Raw genomic sequence first — 16932 nt, forward strand, 5'->3', positions numbered from 1 at the left:
CCTCACGCTCTCCCCAGTTGGCGAGCATTACGACCAGATTTGTCTCAGGATACCCACTCAAATTTCCTTTTGTCTCTTCCTCATGACTTTGTCTCACGGCTATGTATGCTGTCGTACCCTCGTTACTTTCCAGAGACTTAATCGGCTGTTTCCTATTTGTCTTCTGTGGCGAAGCGTTCGAGCAGAGTTTTCTGACTTGCATTTATAGCGATTGAGCATGTTACATCTTTCCTTTCCTGATGTTTTGTCTGACGAATCGTCAGGCAGAAGATATGCGAGCTAGATCCAACCTTCAGCTTTGCATGTAGAACGCAATAGTAACACTGTATGCTTCAGTGGAATCAAGAGAAGCGTGGATATCGAGTGATAATGCAGCCGCGGTAGGTGAGTAAGATAGCTTACCCGATAGGTGGTTAGCCACACTTTCAGGCGACGTCTCCTCGCAGACATGGACACTCCAAGTGAGTAGTCATGAACAGTGTTCCACATGGGTATTTTACTCGAAGTGGTTGGTCACATAATTATTGGTTTGTTAATACGATGATTGTTAGGACACCGGAAGAGGTCATGATGTCGCAATGTTCAGCGAACGTGTAGGTTGTACTGTTTGTGCAATGCTCGAGCAAGGATTCGTATGCAACCAGTAAACATGTTACATTGTTTTGTTGATCTAGCCCTGGTCAATGATATTCTAATATACGTACAGACGGATCGGGCAACCGGTTGGCCACTTCCCAGTGAGCGCGGCATGCTGCCCACATAGATTCAAAGCAAGCTGGTGTAATACGACGATGTTCTGATGAAAACATGTAAGCTCGCCGGAATCCAGCGACCGAGCGAACGCAAACGAGTTCACCTTATCAGATGGGCTTGGCCCCTTTGACAAGTTGCCCGACCGACTCGTCACTGTGGGTGTCACAGTAAGTATACGTATGGAATATAAGACCAGTCGATTGCATTAAGTACTTTGCCAACCCGCGTCTGGAGGGCAAAATATCATGGATACGCTTACGCTACTACCACATCGCTCGAATCTAATGGCTTGCCATCCTGGCGATCATAACTGTCATCTTCCCCCTACTCTCTTCACTCATATCCATCATGTACCGGGTAACTTGGGATCAAGGGCGTTCAAGTACGCTCCTCAATATAGGGCTCTTGATCGTCTCTTCCCTGTTGTTCTCGCTGCCTATGAGTCTCCCGACAAATGCGAAGCAAGTCAAACTCTTTGCAGTGGCTGAGGCATATTGCGCTGTTCTGATAGTATTCATTGAAAACTTCAGTAGCAATGCGACACCGGCGAGCACGTAGGCACTGGTGCATAATGAATCGGCATTCTCATGTCAATGAACCTCCATAACGCCATACCAATGCTCCGATATATCCAATGTGCACAACTTAGACAAGTGTACCGTCTGGCTCGCCCGGCAACCGCTTGACACGCCTCTGCTCCCAGTCCTCAAGATCTTTGGCCTGCAGTCTCTGTGTAGTTGTCAGCCCAGGCCCCTCCAATCACTATATTGCCTATTATACGCACGTAGTACTCGTCCTTCATATTCACCTTCCTCCGCTCTCCTCTCAGGCCCATGGCCTGCTCATGTGTTATTTGCTGGTTCTTGCGATCGTACCGCTCGTATCGCAGCGCCGTGGCAGGCGTCAACATGAAAGACCCCAGAACTATCGTAGAGAGGAATGGCAGGCCGAAGAGTAGGAAGGGATGCTTTTGAAGCGACTTTCGGTATCGAGCGGCGAGCGAGTTGGGGAGTGTGGCGCTGAAAGATTTCGATGTGAATGGGCCGGGCATGGCTGCGGTTTAGAGGGTGCTAGATCTAGCGGGGATGCAAAGTAGGCTTCAGTATGCGTACGGTCCGTGCTCGATGTATACACCGTCCGAGGTTGCGATCACAGGGCTTTTCAATGTTGGGCAAGGGTGGTTCGATGCTTCCATGTCGGATTGCGGAGTAACGCTCCTTCCCGAGATGGAGCTTAGCGGGGTCTCGTGACTACGCGACTTCGCGTACATGTAAGTCTATGCACTTTCTCAGTGGACCCTACACAATCGTCATACATCTGCCTACATCGCGCGTTTTGCGACGACAGCCGGATTCTCGTATCAATAGCGCAAAACAACACTCGTTGAAGGCCCGCGACTACCGCACAGCAAATTGCAGAGAGGGCCCCCACCTGCGTCCAATCAGACGCCACTCCGTTGTCAATACCATCTTGAATCAGTCAAGACTTATACAAACATTCGCTTGAACCCAGAAACTTAGCATCATCGCCAACATCCAGGTGTCCGGCCGTCTTTCAGGAGTACGCTCTTTCCTGCTTTACTCGATATGCCACGCCAGTAACGTGCATCATGGCCCGCAAAGGCGGGAGCTCGACTCAGCGGATGGCACCGCCACCAGTGACTAACGGCAATTCAAACGGCGTTCCGCCCCCTTCTACCATCGCGGCTCAAATTGTGCATAACGCTTCAAATGTCAATGCGCGGCATGGCGAAGTAGCCAAAGTCAGCTTTGGTGAACTAGTAAAAGAGTTTCTCCAGCATCCAAACACCGACGAGCCTGATCAACAACTCGTAGCGCTCATATGCGTCATCGCGGAAGCGGGTCTCGAGGGACTATTCAAAGACGATCCGTTTGCCCAGGACCAGCAGAGGCAGCAGGGCATCGACAGTATTGCCGCGCTCACCTTCATCTTGCAACAAAAGCCACATCTACTGCTGAGCATCCGGGACGGCCAAGATGACAGTATTCCTCGGCCCCCGCTCATTCTCTGGTTGTTCCCTAAGTTGCTGGGCCTCTTGACCCATGCAACACTCAATCCTGTGCACGAACACGTACAGCAACTGCTCCATCTGTGCCTAAGCGTGCTTGCTCGAACATCTGCTCTCTGGCGCCCAGCTACAGCAGTCTCACAACTCTACAGGTCGTGTGTGCAATGTGAGTATTAAGCCAAAATTCATCCTGCATCTGCTTACCCCTTTCAGCTATCTTGACAGAGCTGCAATCTGTGGACGATCCGGCTTCCGCACCTGCGCCGTCTTTCAGTGTTGCCCTGCCATCATCAACCAGCATCGGCGAGTTCTGGCCTGAAAGCCAGCAAATCATTGCCCTACCCCATGATCTGCAACGAACAATCACTTCGCAACTAGGAGCCATCCATATTGGCTTTTGTCTGCTCCTTTCGTTGGCCAATGTCATCCAACCTCAAGGTAGCGTGTCTGTAACGCCTGGTGCCCTAGATCATCATCTACCATGGATCATGGACAGTGCTCAAGCTTTGTGGAAACATTTCAGGCGTTGGACAACAAGTTCGGAGAAGCGCCTTTTCGTCGATGAGATTACGCGTGTATATCTGCAGCTACTAGAAATCCTGTTTCTTCCTGCACTTTCGCCTGAATATCGCTCCTTGGCTTCATTGAAGAATGCACAGGGATTGATTGTCAGCCTCAGCGAGCTTCTTGATGGCCTGTCATCATCGCCAGCATCAGAAATCAGTCAAGTGCGACTGGCTATCCTTTTCACCCACTTACGCAGTATACTTATCTCGTCCCCTACAGATGTCTCGACTACCCAGCGCCGGCAGGACGCGAGCAGATCAATCGTTCTACACGATGTTGAGGAGGTTGTAGCCAGAGCCTGTCAGGACGTGGAGCAATTTTCTAAATTCCATAAAGACTTACAGGTATGAACAGGACACTGTAATGTCCGTCCACGCTAATAGATGCTAGCTTGCCCTCTGTCTCTGGACCTTACCAGGTACATGGCCTATGCATGTTGCAGACATACGTAAAGAGCTCTGCGAGAGTGACACTGGCAGCTTTTCGAACGCTCAACTTACCGACGAATCGACGCAAATCCTAAAGGTATTCCGCGAATTGAACTTAGGGAGCGAAGAAAGGCCTACCAAGCGGCGTAAGACATTACCGGACACTTCGGACATCAACCGTACCACCTATGAGCGGCTCATGATGGTATTGAATGACAGTACCTACGACTCCCCTATCCTCAACTTGTCTAATCTTCATAATATCATGGAGTGAGTTGTTTCAATTGATTTTGATATACCTTACTGACTTTAACAGAGCAAGGTACTCTTCCATGATGGACGATGAACGACAGAACGAGCGTGTACAAGTGCATATTATGACCGCGTTCGCAAAGATTGCATGTGCTGGATCTCGGTGTCTGGAACCATCACAATCCGCCTCACAGCCACTACAATCACTTGCTTGTATATTATGCGATACCAGCTCTCGGCATGAACGAGGCGCCACAACGTTTTGGAATGAACAGGATGATACAGGGAGCTGGAAGGACGCCATTGCTGCCATGCTTGCCGTCACGAAAGAGCCAGCATTCGAAGAGTCATCGCAATCTCGGGTGCTTATGGCTGTGGCCATTGGCCGTGTCTATAATCATATCTCTGACCCTGAGTATCTATCTCTCGAGGTGTGTGAGCTAGGGCAATGGTTACTTGCGTCTATGAGTAGATCCCTACGGGAGCTGAAGCTTGCGGCGACAGGTTCCTTGATGGTTTTTCTACGAGATGACATATCCAAGAACGTTCGCGGGAAAAATCGGCGGTCATTCATAGAGTTTCTGGATGCTCTGGCGAAACGTAACGTTCTGTCCGACCAGGAAACGTTGATCCTTGCGTATGGTCGAACCGCAATGACGTGCGGCGAACTAGAGCTACCCATAATATTACATCACCTCATCGAATACCTAGGCCATCCTAACGCACTGGTGTGCGGTATGGCTTACCGCGAACTTGAGTCGATCGCTAAAGGGTATTCTATGGATACAATGCAGCTCTTGAGCCCTTACTGGAAGGTCATTGGCTTCTCAGTCATAAAAGACGTCATTAACCAGCCTCAGAAGGCGCAGCAGCTGGCAGATCTGACCGAGCAAAGCGTCCGTCAACTATTGGTGCAAACCCAAGCGGATACTCTTCCTCATCTCGTATTGAGCAAACGAAGAGACGTCATCGAGAAGATCGCTCAGGCACGGAAAGCTTCTATCATCGACGTCTTGACGCATCCAAGAGCCAATCTCGCGAAGATACTCGCCTTGCTCTTATCACAGCCCGTCGCTGAAGTCGAACGAACAGCAATGGAGACTCTCGCGGCTGTTGAGCCTACTATACGTGATGGCAGTAACAACCGGCTTGATTCCTGGGTTGCACTGGACATAACCGGCATTGCCATCGAGATACTGAAACTAGCGGCCGACCAAGAAGGTGTCAGGAAAAAACCCTATTACAAGGGATTCAGCACCCTTGCGTCTCTCGCACCGGATACGAAATCAGGTCAGCGCAAATCTTCGTCAAAGACCAAGAATCTGGATGCATTCTGCGAGACACATATTCTAGGCATTATAGCATATTTCTCGAACGTCATCGAGGCCCCTAGCGCCCACGGAAAGGCCGTTCCCCATACAACGCCCGAAAGGAAGAGGTGCATAGCTGCTATAGGTGATCTGATCAACCTCGCACGATTTAGCGTAAATGGGGCGTTGCCCCAGATCCGAGCCTGTCTCCAATCGGCCATGGGAGATCCAGACCTATGTGACGATACATTCACAGTCTGGTCTGCTTTCTTGGCAGCTCTCGACGGAGACGAAACAATGCTAGTCGTTGATCAAACATTCGCACTGATTGTACAACACTGGTCGATTTTCTCCGAAGATACGCAGCTCAAAGCTCAAAAAGCCATTGAGAGCATGATACAGCAGGACAATGCACAACTTCGAGCTAGGGTTGAGTATCTTCCTTCTCTAGCGGGCATATCAATGCTCTCCAAAATTGAAGGAGAACTAGTAAAGTTCAAAGATATGGTCGAGACTATCAAGGTCTTTCATGCCTTCAGCAATCGATGCAAAGACCAGAACTCAGTAGTAGTGCGGCAGGCACTGAGAGAGCTTGTGCCGTTTCTAGATGATAATCAGCAGGAGTTGCACCAGTCTGTAGTCGGCCAGAAACCTCTCCCGGTGTTGGCGGCATTGACGCGGTCTCTCCTTGATGCTAGCGTACGATTTTCTGAAGACCATTCTGATATCACCATTCTTTGTGCTCAATGCCTCGGCATCATCGGCGGTCTTGATCCATATCGAGTGGAAACGGTTCGTGAAAAGAAGCGTGTCTTAATGCTATCCAATTTCTCACGCAGAGACGAGGATATCGATTTCGTGGCATTGCTCCTTGAGCAAGTTCTGGTCAAGGTCTTCTTGTCTACCACAAATGCTAAAGCACAGGGCTGGATCGCCTATGCCATGCAGGAGATGCTCAAGCATTGCGGATTCAGTGCTCTCCGCGGAGCGAAGCCTCGGTCTTCGCAGACTAGTACAGAGGCACTACGTTGGAACGATATTCCAGAGGCTGTCAGAACTGTGTTAACGCCCTTCCTGGATTCCAAATACTCTGTCAACATGAACCCATCAATACAGTACGAGGGTCCGACATATCCGATTTTCAACTCGAAGCTCAGCCATGGAACCTGGCTCCAGACTTTTGTTTACGACCTGTTGCGAAAAGGGCAGGGTGTCAATGTTGAGATGGTCTTCCCCGTTCTAGCTAGAATCATCAGAGGCTACGATCTTTCAATAGCTACCTTCATACTTCCGTTCGCAGCCTTGAACGTTATCGTATCGGACAACGATGAGAACATGGCCAATGTTGGCCGAGAGCTCTTGCAGGTGCTGCAGGCCGACCTGCGTACGGCGGAGCAACATGAAGCTTCCATCATCAAGCAGTGCAGCGAGGCAAGGCTCTACAACTACTACCTTAGACTTGATTTGCTGACCTGTCGCAGAACGTATTCCAAACGCTCGACTACCTGTCATTATGGTTACAAGAAAAGAAGAAGTCCCTGACTGAAGCAAGAACAATGGCAGGCAAAACGGGACGCGGTGTGTCCGAGGACGATGAGATGAACTCCATCAAGCAGGTCAGTCGCGTTGAAGGAATACTCCAGCTCATTCCTGCGGAGATTATATCTCGACGAGCTGTCGAATGCGGTTCGTACGCTCGGGCTTTATTCCACTGGGAACAGTACTTTCGTCAGCAGCGAGACAAGAAGCTGGCGTCGAAGCAGCCTTTCTCCGAGAAGGACGATTTATTGCAACATCTGCAGATGATCTACGCGCATATCGACGAGCCGGACAGTATCGAAGGAATATCGGCCCATCTCAAGGTCCTCAATCCTGAGCAGCAGATTATCGAAGATCGTAAAGCTGGACGGTGGACAGCGGCTCAGAGTTGGTATGAAATTGCTCTCTCCGAAAAACCAAACGATGTCGAGACTCAGATCAATCTTCTCACTTGCCTGAAGGAGTCCGGTCAATATGGTGAGTCCGAACAAGTAAACCACATGAAGAATAGCTAACGCATACTCAAGATTCGATTCTTAATTACGTGGATGGCTTCCATGCGACTAACCCGCTTTCGAGTAGCACATTGCCTTTTGCAGCTGAAGCAGCCTGGTCTGCTGGTAAATGGGAACAACTCGATCGACTGCTTGGTGCAGTCAGTGTCGCAGACCCCAATCTTTTTGTGGATTTCAACGTTGGAGTAGGTCGAGCGCTGTTGGCACTTCGCCATAAGAACCGCGTCGAGTTTCAGAGCGTCATCGCAAAACTGCGAGAATTTCTGGCAAAGAGCATGTCTCCATCTACCACAGCTTCTGTACAGGCATCGCATGAATATCTTGTAAAACTGCATGCACTATACGAGGTTGAAGCTGTAAGTGGTATGGGCAATGGGGTCGCGACAGACCGTGAAACCATCCTTGAGAACCTGGACCGACGGTTGGACGTCATCGGAGCGTACACATCGGACAAGCAATATCTTCTGGGACTACGCCGCGCCGCCATGACATTGTCTCGGTGAGTAACCTGATTTTACGTATGTTGAGTATACTGACAGAAAATAGCATCGAATTCACGAATCTCGACATCGCTTCGGCATGGCTTACGACAGGACGACTGGCTCGTAAGGGAGGCTTCATGACAACGGCTTTCAATTCAGTGCTTCACGCTGAGCGACTCGGAGATAACGCGTCTAAGATTGAGTATTCAAAGCTGCTTTGGAAAGAAGGCCACCATCGCAAGGCCATACAAAACCTACGTGGCGCAATCGACAGTAATGCGTTTCAGCAAGAGGACACAGTACCCATCAACGTCTCCGTGACTACAGTCGGTCGAGGCGAGGAGCACTCAATGAACAAGGTTAAGTGCCATGCTCAACTATTGCTCGCTAAATGGCTAGATCGCGCGGGTCAGACACAGTCGATGTCTTTGAAAGAGGAGTATGTAACAGGTGTGCAAACGTATCCCCGATGGGACAAAGGTCACTACTACCTGGGTCGATGGTATCTGAAGCTTCTCGAGTCGGAGAAGCGACAGCCGATAACAAAACAGAGCTCTGAATACCTCGCAGGCAGCTTGATCAAGCTGGTCATTGAGAACTTTGTCCGCTCTACGGTATACGGGACGAAGTACTACTACCAGACTCTGCCCAAGATACTTACGCTGTGGTTGGACATGGGTATGGAAGTTATGAACAATGTACCCAGATCCGCCAAAGATAAGGAGTTTCATGAGCATCGGCTCAATTACCTTGACCACATCAACAAGTACGTCAAGCGCTACGCCGGAGAGCGGATGCCTGCATTCGCTTGGTATACTGCTTTTCCACAGATCATTACACGCATCAGCCATCCAAACAAGAGCGTTTGGGATGCTCTCCAGACGATCATCATTCGAGTCGCTTCATCGTACCCACAGCAGGCGCTCTGGGCTTTACTCGCTGTCCTTCACTCTACGCAGGATGACCGTAGAGCTCGGGGTGCTGCTGTGTTGCAGAAATTACGCGTAGGTTCTCGATCTGGTCAAGGTCAGAAATCCGCTAACAAGAAGAAGGACACAACCAAACGCAAAGGAGCTTCTGTCGATCTCAAGAACCTCATCATCCAAGGGCAGCGACTCACAGACGCGCTATTGGCAGCTTGCGATGCTCCCATAGAGTCACGAGTAGCACACGTGAGCTTAGCAAGGGAGCTGGGATTCAACCACAAGCTCGCTCCCACACCTCTGGTGGTGCCTATCGAGGCCAATCTGCTTCCGAATCTGCCCGCTGGCAACGACAGCCAAGCTATCCGTCGTCACAACCCATTCTCAGCCGATGCCATCACCATACAGTCATTCGATGACGATGTGTTAGTCTTGTCGTCTTTACAGCGTCCACGGAAGCTGAACGTACGCGGTTCAGACGGACGCTCATACGGCCTACTTTGCAAACCAAAAGACGATTTACGCAAGGACCAGCGGCTCATGGAGTTTAACGCCATGATCAATCGGGCTCTTCAAAAGGACATTGAGTCGAGCAAACGTCGCCTGTATATCAAAACATATGCCGTGACACCTCTCAACGAGGAGTGCGGAGCCATCGAATGGGTCGAAGGCCTCAAACCAATGCGCGACATTATCCTTCGTTTCTACCGCCAACGCAACATCCCAATCGACTATACCGAGATCCGTATGCTGCTCAATGAAGCCTCGTCATCGCCCTCCAAACTCACCATCTTCACTGAACGCATCCTCGGTAAATTCGTGCCTGTGTTGCATGAATGGTTCGTAGAGACATTCCCCGAGCCAGAAGCGTGGTTCGCCGCACGTCTCCGCTACACACGGTCTTGCGCTGTGATGAGTATCGTTGGACACGTATTAGGTCTAGGAGACCGACACGGTGAAAATGTACTCCTAGAACAAGGCGACGGCGGCACCTTCCACGTAGACTTCAACTGCCTCTTCGACAAAGGTCTCACATTCGAGAAACCTGAGCTCGTTCCCTTCCGCCTCACACACAACATGGTCGACGCCATGGGCCCCCAGGGCGTGGAAGGCCCATTCCGCAAAGCCGCTGAACTCACGTACAAACTGCTTCGGCAGCACGAAGACACGCTTATTACCATCTTGGAGACATTTGTGCATGATCCCACGGCGGACTTTCTGGGCGGCAAACGGAGGAAGAAGATTGTGGGTGTGCCGGATACGCCGCAGGAAGTCCTTGATATCACGCGTACGAAAGTGAATGGGTACTTGAAGGGGGAGAGTGTGCCGCTGAGTGTAGAGGGATATGTCGAGGCGCTTATTGCTATGGCCAGGGACCCGCATAACTTGGCGGCTATGTATATCGGGTGGTGTGCTTTCTTTTAGGTGGTCATCTTTTCAAGTAAAAGCACACGGCAAGGTATGTCGAGGGCGTCGCTTCGGTTACACTAGAAAAGTGTTAGCAATCAATATCCCTTCTTTACCTCACATACCACTGCAGTAGGCGCAAGGCTGTTAGTAATCCGATTCCATGCCATGTAAAGAATGACTCTTGCATGTACAAGGTTGGCATTACAATACGTAATTGTATAAAGTAGGTTCTCCCATTCTCTTGAAAACGCCGAAACAAAGACTCGTAAGAAAAGGTGATGCTACCCAAAAGACTCGCTCGAGCGGATATTCGTCGTATAGTCGTTGTGTGATCGTTCCGCTTTAGTACTTTCGAGCCAAGCTGCTCACACTTCACTTTATAGCCAGAACAAGCGCGATACGACCATCCTTCGCATAGCCAGATCGCTCCCTTGTATCCCATAGCAATCTCAGGGCAAAATCTCTGCTCCTGCTCCCCTCGATGCTATTCTCAGCAGCACTTGCCGCCCATACCAGCGTTTCCACCGTCTTGCCCGCTAACGTCTACCTTGGGCGCCGCCGTCTGGTCCGTCCTCGCCGTGTCAATTAGCCTCTTCTTGATATCTCCGGCCAAGCTGTAGAAGGCCTGGTCGACGTTGATGTTGCTCTTGGCTGAAACCTCGAGGAAGGGAATACCGAGTTCGTCGGCGAGGGCCTGGCCCTGTTCTGTGGAGACGGCGCGCTTCTCTTCCCAATCGCACTTGTTTCCAATGAGAATCTTGTTGACGCCCTCGGTAGCGTGTTGCTCGACGTTGGAGAACCATGTGCGAATGTCTGTTGCCCAGTGTTAGCCTTTGCTATCGATGCCCACTTGTTGCTATCCTCCCCAGGATACGCAACGGAAACGTACTATTGAAGCTCCTTTCATCTGTAACGTCGTACACCAGCAGAATACCCATGGCACCTCTGTAGTACGCTGTGGTGATGGTCCGGAAACGCTCCTGACCGGCAGTATCCCATATCTGCAGCTTCACGCGTTTGCCGTCGAGCTCGATGGTGCGGATTTTGAAGTCGATGCCGATGGTGGTGATGAACGAGGGCGTGAATGAGTCCTCGCTGAAGCGCAGCAGACAGCACGATTTTCCTACACCCGAGTCGCCTATGAGGAGCAGTTTGATCTACGCGGGGGAGTGTTAGTGTGGGTCTTGGTATACAAGCGGTGGAGGGGCGTTCAGGGTCCAGCAAGTATGGAAGGGTTGGGAGCGCAAGCCAAGGAAACGGGTAGGGCGAGCTTACGAGAAAGTCGTAATTCCTGGATCCAGCCATGTTGGTATAGGGCCGCGATATGCGTTATCGATCGGAAGTGGTATGCGGAGTTGGCGCCCGCCGGTTTGGGGTATACGGTGAGCTGGCTTCCTTTGAAGGTTGCGGGAGGATGCCGGTGATACGCTCGACTCGACAGTTGAGGGTGTAGGCGATAAAAATCAGTCTTGGGTATATGTCGCTGTGTGGTTAACAGCAGGCAGCGAAGTGAATGGCGTTGGAGTTCACAGGTGCCAGCCAACGTTGGACGTTAGCGCCAATAGTCCGCACGGGCTCACCACCTTCGTCACTGCCCAGGACGTCCGCAGCAAGTGATGAGAGGCGGATTGGTGGCAACTGCGCATTTGACCTGACTCGGCTATCACTGCCGGCATCACGCACCGAAACCACAAGGCATCATCATGCTCTGGTGCGTTGGTGTATGAAGGGGTTGATATCTGGTGTCTCCCTGCACATTGTCGCACCTGGGCCGTCTTCGCTATTTCCTAGTTCAGGACAGCAGGCTGCAATTCTCGTATACTCGGCTTACGCCTTTTGGAAGATACATTTCGTAATGCACGAGCTTCTTGGTATATTTGTATTCAAGTGGGCATGTACGCTGATCACAAATGCGCTGTTACTGGATGATCCCAGTTGCAAAAGACACCCTTGGTCATGTAAACCATTTTGAGTACGCCCACCTAATCCGCTCAACTACTTTTTGCTGTCGCTGCAGCCCACTCCTTACGTCAACAAGCTCATCTATTTCCACCAAGAGATCGTGGAAGATACGTCGTGGTAGAATGCCGCTCGCGGCTTGTCGCAGTAGATGCACTTCGCAGAGAAGGAGACCGTGGTCTTTGTAAGAAATTTCGCCATCCTCAGTAGGAGTCGCGCTGGTGAGGATGCGATCAATGTTGCGTAGGATGAGCAGCATGCGACCTTGCCTGGCCCACATCTGCACGCCTTTGCGGCTGCTGAAGACGCCTCGGAGGTATCGATAGACGCCGATACTGACGAGTACGCCGGGGGTCAGACCGATAAAGCCAAAGAGCAACTCCTGACTTTTGAGGATGCTGTCGATACCACTCATGGCAACTTCCACATCGACCTTGGTCTTCTGCACTTGGATGAGGAGTGCGCTAGCTAGGTTACCGACTATTGCTCCCTTGACCGGGCTTTGAATATCCTTTTCGTATGATCTCAACACCGTTGTTAGGTCACCCTCGCGGACTCTAGCTCTGATGTCGGCGATCTGCGTGTCAGTCAATGCTGGGCCTTCGGGGTTCTTTACGGCAAAGTCAATAACCATGCGCTCAAGGCTTGCGCGGTCAGATTCCAAACTTCGTTTGCTCATGATGGAAACCTCGCTGTCTTCGTTGTGGCGGATGGTACCGATGATCCTCATCGCGGGCTCCACGACCCAGTTCGTCCAGAAGTCGATTACCGTCTGTCCTAATTCGCGTACCCAAGTCAAGATTTCCTCTTTGCGGTTGACGAATATGCGCAGGATAGTGGTTGATGATACGAGGAGCATAGTGGCGGGAAGCCAATACCGGATGATCAGGGATGGACGGCCGTTCTCTTTGACCACAGCGTTGAAGTTTGAGGTGTAGGTAGGCAGTGCATCCCGAAGTAAGTACTGCAGCCGTTCCGCTACCTCTGCCGGCTTGATTGTGCTTGCACTTCGCTCTCCAGTGGGTTCGTGTAGTGAGTAGAATTGATCGTCCTGGGTGATGCTCGCAACAGAGTCGTCAAACTTATCAACGGAAAGCTCTGCGGTGTTTACGCTTTGGATGACGGCATCCATGAGGGCAATGTTTTTAGACATGACGCTCTTCCACCTATGTCCGCCTTGTGTGCCGAGCAGTGTGGGCGACTGTGTGCCATCGTCGTGTACACTGGGACGATTAGCGACGGCACTTGTTCCGCAATTCATTAATGGATGGCATACCTCTCGTTACCCAAGCCTTCGCCTAGCAGTACGCCGAGCGCATTTGCATTGATGAGCCGTATCTTCCTCAAGGCTGCCCGCTTCCTTCTGCCTTCGTTTCTCACAAGCGCCAGTGGGCTCACGACCCTTCGCTGGATATTGGCGATGCTCCGCTCTTGGACTGCATCTTTGACGAGGCCATAGAACTGGCTCCAACCATCGGCGACTTGGCCCCCACGTGACAACACATCATGGTATATCTCCTGCGACCATTTCCACACCCGGACTGGGGATGTCTGTATCGAGTATAACCCAGCGAATCGGTAGGTGGAGAGAATGTCGTCCCAGTACCACAAGTCGTCCTCGAGTGGGATGGTCTGTTCCAGTATCGTGCTCAAGACCTGTCCATAGACCTGTGTCGTCGCCTTGCTAACTAGTAGCCATTCCAACTCATGCTCGTAGCTCGCATCCTCATAACTGCTAGCGATGTTGGCACGTTGTAGCGTCTCCGATATGCGCGCGACAGGGACAAGGCTGTGTTTGGATGATGCGGTTGTAGAGAGGGACTTGATGAGATACTGCAGATGTGCGATTCGTGTCGTCTTGGTGGGGTCGTGGGCTTCCTCGGCGGTGATGGAGAAGGTGCCTGTTCGCGTGGATGACAGCTGCAGCCGATCGAGCTGGCTGTCAATTCGTCGCACCTGGCTGCAATTCTGTTAGCCAGATAAAACGCATCATTCTCGAATGCTTCAACTTACTCAACCACGAAAGACATGGTTACCGGCGCGTGGACGTTCACATAGAGGATGCGGCCGAATTAGTTTGATACGAGGAGATCGGAACCAGGATGACGCGCACCCACCCGCCGCCAATGACGTTCTAGAGCCTGCCACCAAGCACAACCAGTTATACGCAGTTTTCCGCATATGCTCAAGTCTCCAACAAAGGCCAACGCTTCGATCGTAATTGGTAGCGACGCGCTCCGTCTTAAAGCCATGCCCGAATCCAAGCACACAACACTCCCCAAGTTTCTACGACGCAGTATTTCGACACAAATGAAGACGAAGAAGCAAACCGGCCGACAGTTGATGCCTGCGTGTATGTACCAATTGGCATGATATTCCCCTTGTCTGATTTTTGTTGTACATTCTAATACCATGTGCTTCCAACAGGCGGGCACATTGCATCCAACTTCAACCCTACCATCACCTCTACGCTTCTCTACGACCATGCAAAAGCTGTTATATCTCAATGAATATCTGCAAACTATCGGTAGGATAACTGCGACCAAATGTGGCTATCAAACGGTTTCTCCGATATACCGTCGTGCATTGGGACAATCTAAAAGCTCATAGGAAATTCTTTTCTGACCCAGCAACCAGTTAAGGGATTTCCAAAGAGAAAGAAAGAAAATAAACGTCGCAACACAACGGCTTCCTGACAATTTCCACTGCCTGTTCGTTCGAAACGTATGCTGAGGCTACCTGGTGACGCGAGCGCTCATTCGGACCGAGGGTTGATCTGCGATCTCATCCATACTCACGGGATGCAATACACTGGCCTCCTCGTCGGTGATGCGAGCGCTCATTGGTTCCAGGACTGGACTCGCTGAACGAGAGAGATCAAATTGCGGCACAGTCAACCTGATACCGTTCTCTTGGTCAGGGGCTAGCAAGGTACCCTCGTCCATAAGCGAGTCGCGCTTTCTGGGGAGCTTCTGGCGCATTCCCAGTTCGTCTCCTACCATCTCGATGCTCTTGAAGTACTGTAAAGTGTCAGTTTCGCATCAGGTGACGTGTGTGTTGGCAGAAGGTACCTTGACCGTCTTGACCTGCAGCTCCAAGGTAGCGTCTTCGTCAACCACAATCATTGGGTGGGCGTGCATCTGCAGACTGGACAGCGTCCACATGTGGTTCACACCACCTTCGATGCACCTCTGAAGCGCTAGCGCCTTGTGTGCGCCCGTTATTATAATGACTACTTCGCGTGCCTGAGGTCTGTGAGACTTTGCCAAGGTACATGTTGGTGTGACTTACATCCAGCACAGTCTGAACTCCAACTGTCAATGCCATTCTCGGCACTTGATCCAGATTGTTCCCGAAGAACCTCGAGTTCGCCAGAATGGTGTCGTATGCCAGGGTCTTCACGCGAGTCCGAGACTTGAGGCTGGATCCTGGCTCATTGAAGGCAATGTGTCCATCTGGCCCGATACCACCTAGGAACAGCTCGATACCGCCCGCACGTTGTATCTTTTCTTCATAATCATGGCACTCAGCTTCTAGGTCGGGCGCGTTACCGTTGAGAATGTTGATGTTGTCAGGCTTTACGTCGACATGTGAGAAGAAGTGCTTGTACATGAAGCTATGATAGCTTTCGGGATGGTCTCGTGGAATGCCGACATATTCGTCCTGATTGGGTCAGCACCACTCAACATCACGCTGCTGTGCTACATTGGAAACAAGGATACTGGGGCACATGCAGGGCGGTCTTTCGTACCATGTTGAACGTGATCACATTGCGGAAGGAGACTTGGCCCGCTTTGTGGCGCTTGACAAGATGCTCGTAGATCAGGACAGGACTGCTGCCAGTAGGCAACCCTAGGACAAAAGGTCTCTCAGGTGTAGGGTTGAAGGCCTTGATGCGCTCTATGCTGAGGCGTTAGCTGACAATGAAGCATGACAAGGGAACAAGAGATGCACCAATGACATAGTCGGCGATGTATTGCGATGCAGCTTTCGGGTCGTCTCTGATAATTAGCCGCCTAGAAGCGGTAAGCCAAGGGTTAGACGTCGAAGGATTGCATGCTCGTACATAATGTCTGTCTTGTCTGTGCCACTGCGAGTGTTCTGTGCTAAGTGAGGGGTTAGAGGGCAATTCTACAGCGGACTGGCGATGATTATTATGAAAGCTCCAGCAGCTTCACGTCACTCTGGGTCATGGTAGTATCGCAAGCTCGACCATCGTCCAAGGTCTCTTCGTCAACATGGACAACGGTCAGACTTGCCGGGTCTGACCACGTTCTCTGGAATCTTCACCCTATCGGTCCGCATGCTCGTGGTGCGTCATGCGATGGACAGTTGGAGGTGAACGTGGTAGTACAACGTGCCTATCTGCACCAGCTAAAGCGGCTGTATACCCCGTCTGCTACCATGCGCAATGTTACAGGAGCATGGTGGAAGCATGGTTACCACCATCGACCATGATAGCAGTGGAAACTTGCTCGAGCGTGGGTCGGATACTAGCCATCGCGGGCAGCCAGAGACGAACATCACGATAGCAAGCGCGACTGATAAGCCCGATGTACTGATGGAGTCGCAGGAGGACGATGTTACATTTGCGACTCGGGTGGCGGGCGGAGAGCGTTGCACTTGTGGCTGCAGTCCGGCGTCTTCTAGCTCACAGCCTTGTGCCGGGGGGGACGGCGATTCATCAACCAACAGCGTGGTCGCAGACGCATGCAGATCCATGCATGGTCGATAAGCAGGTCTCCAACGCCCCGCTTTGACCCCC

At 51.3% G+C, this 16932-nt stretch overlaps 4 protein-coding genes across 4 annotated transcripts; 1 reads left to right on the forward strand and 3 right to left on the reverse strand.

The window, feature by feature from the left end:
- Positions 1–1398: 1398 nt before the first annotated feature.
- ALTATR162_LOCUS1401 (uncharacterized protein) lies at positions 1399–1804 on the reverse strand (the record flags this gene model as incomplete). Its single annotated transcript, XM_043308997.1, has 2 exons — positions 1399–1482; positions 1538–1804. The coding sequence occupies 2 exons, from the start codon at positions 1802–1804 to the stop codon at positions 1399–1401; spliced, it is 351 nt and encodes a 116-aa protein (XP_043164932.1).
- A 558-nt stretch (positions 1805–2362) lies between these two features.
- Positions 2363–10223, forward strand: ALTATR162_LOCUS1402 (uncharacterized protein; the record flags this gene model as incomplete). Its single annotated transcript, XM_043308998.1, has 7 exons — positions 2363–2948; positions 2996–3693; positions 3740–4047; positions 4094–6704; positions 6821–7355; positions 7406–7892; positions 7940–10223. The coding sequence occupies 7 exons, from the start codon at positions 2363–2365 to the stop codon at positions 10221–10223; spliced, it is 7509 nt and encodes a 2502-aa protein (XP_043164933.1).
- A 475-nt stretch (positions 10224–10698) lies between these two features.
- ALTATR162_LOCUS1403 (uncharacterized protein) lies at positions 10699–14197 on the reverse strand (the record flags this gene model as incomplete). The annotated part of the gene is made up of 5 exons (XM_043308999.1): positions 10699–11021; positions 11098–11365; positions 12238–13390; positions 13444–14127; positions 14181–14197. 5 exons carry the CDS (start codon positions 14195–14197, stop codon positions 10699–10701), a joined length of 2445 nt encoding a protein of 814 aa, XP_043164934.1.
- A 705-nt stretch (positions 14198–14902) lies between these two features.
- On the reverse strand, positions 14903–16472 carry ALTATR162_LOCUS1404 (uncharacterized protein; the record flags this gene model as incomplete). Its single annotated transcript, XM_043309000.1, has 7 exons — positions 14903–15187; positions 15239–15412; positions 15459–15830; positions 15919–16067; positions 16122–16183; positions 16234–16273; positions 16412–16472. The coding sequence occupies 7 exons, from the start codon at positions 16470–16472 to the stop codon at positions 14903–14905; spliced, it is 1143 nt and encodes a 380-aa protein (XP_043164935.1).
- Between the last annotated feature and the right edge of the window lie 460 nt (positions 16473–16932).

Source organism: Alternaria atra (genome assembly GCF_907166805.1).
Source record: "Alternaria atra isolate CS162 genome assembly, contig: 21, whole genome shotgun sequence".
NCBI classification, from domain to species: Eukaryota; Fungi; Ascomycota; class Dothideomycetes; order Pleosporales; family Pleosporaceae; genus Alternaria; species Alternaria atra.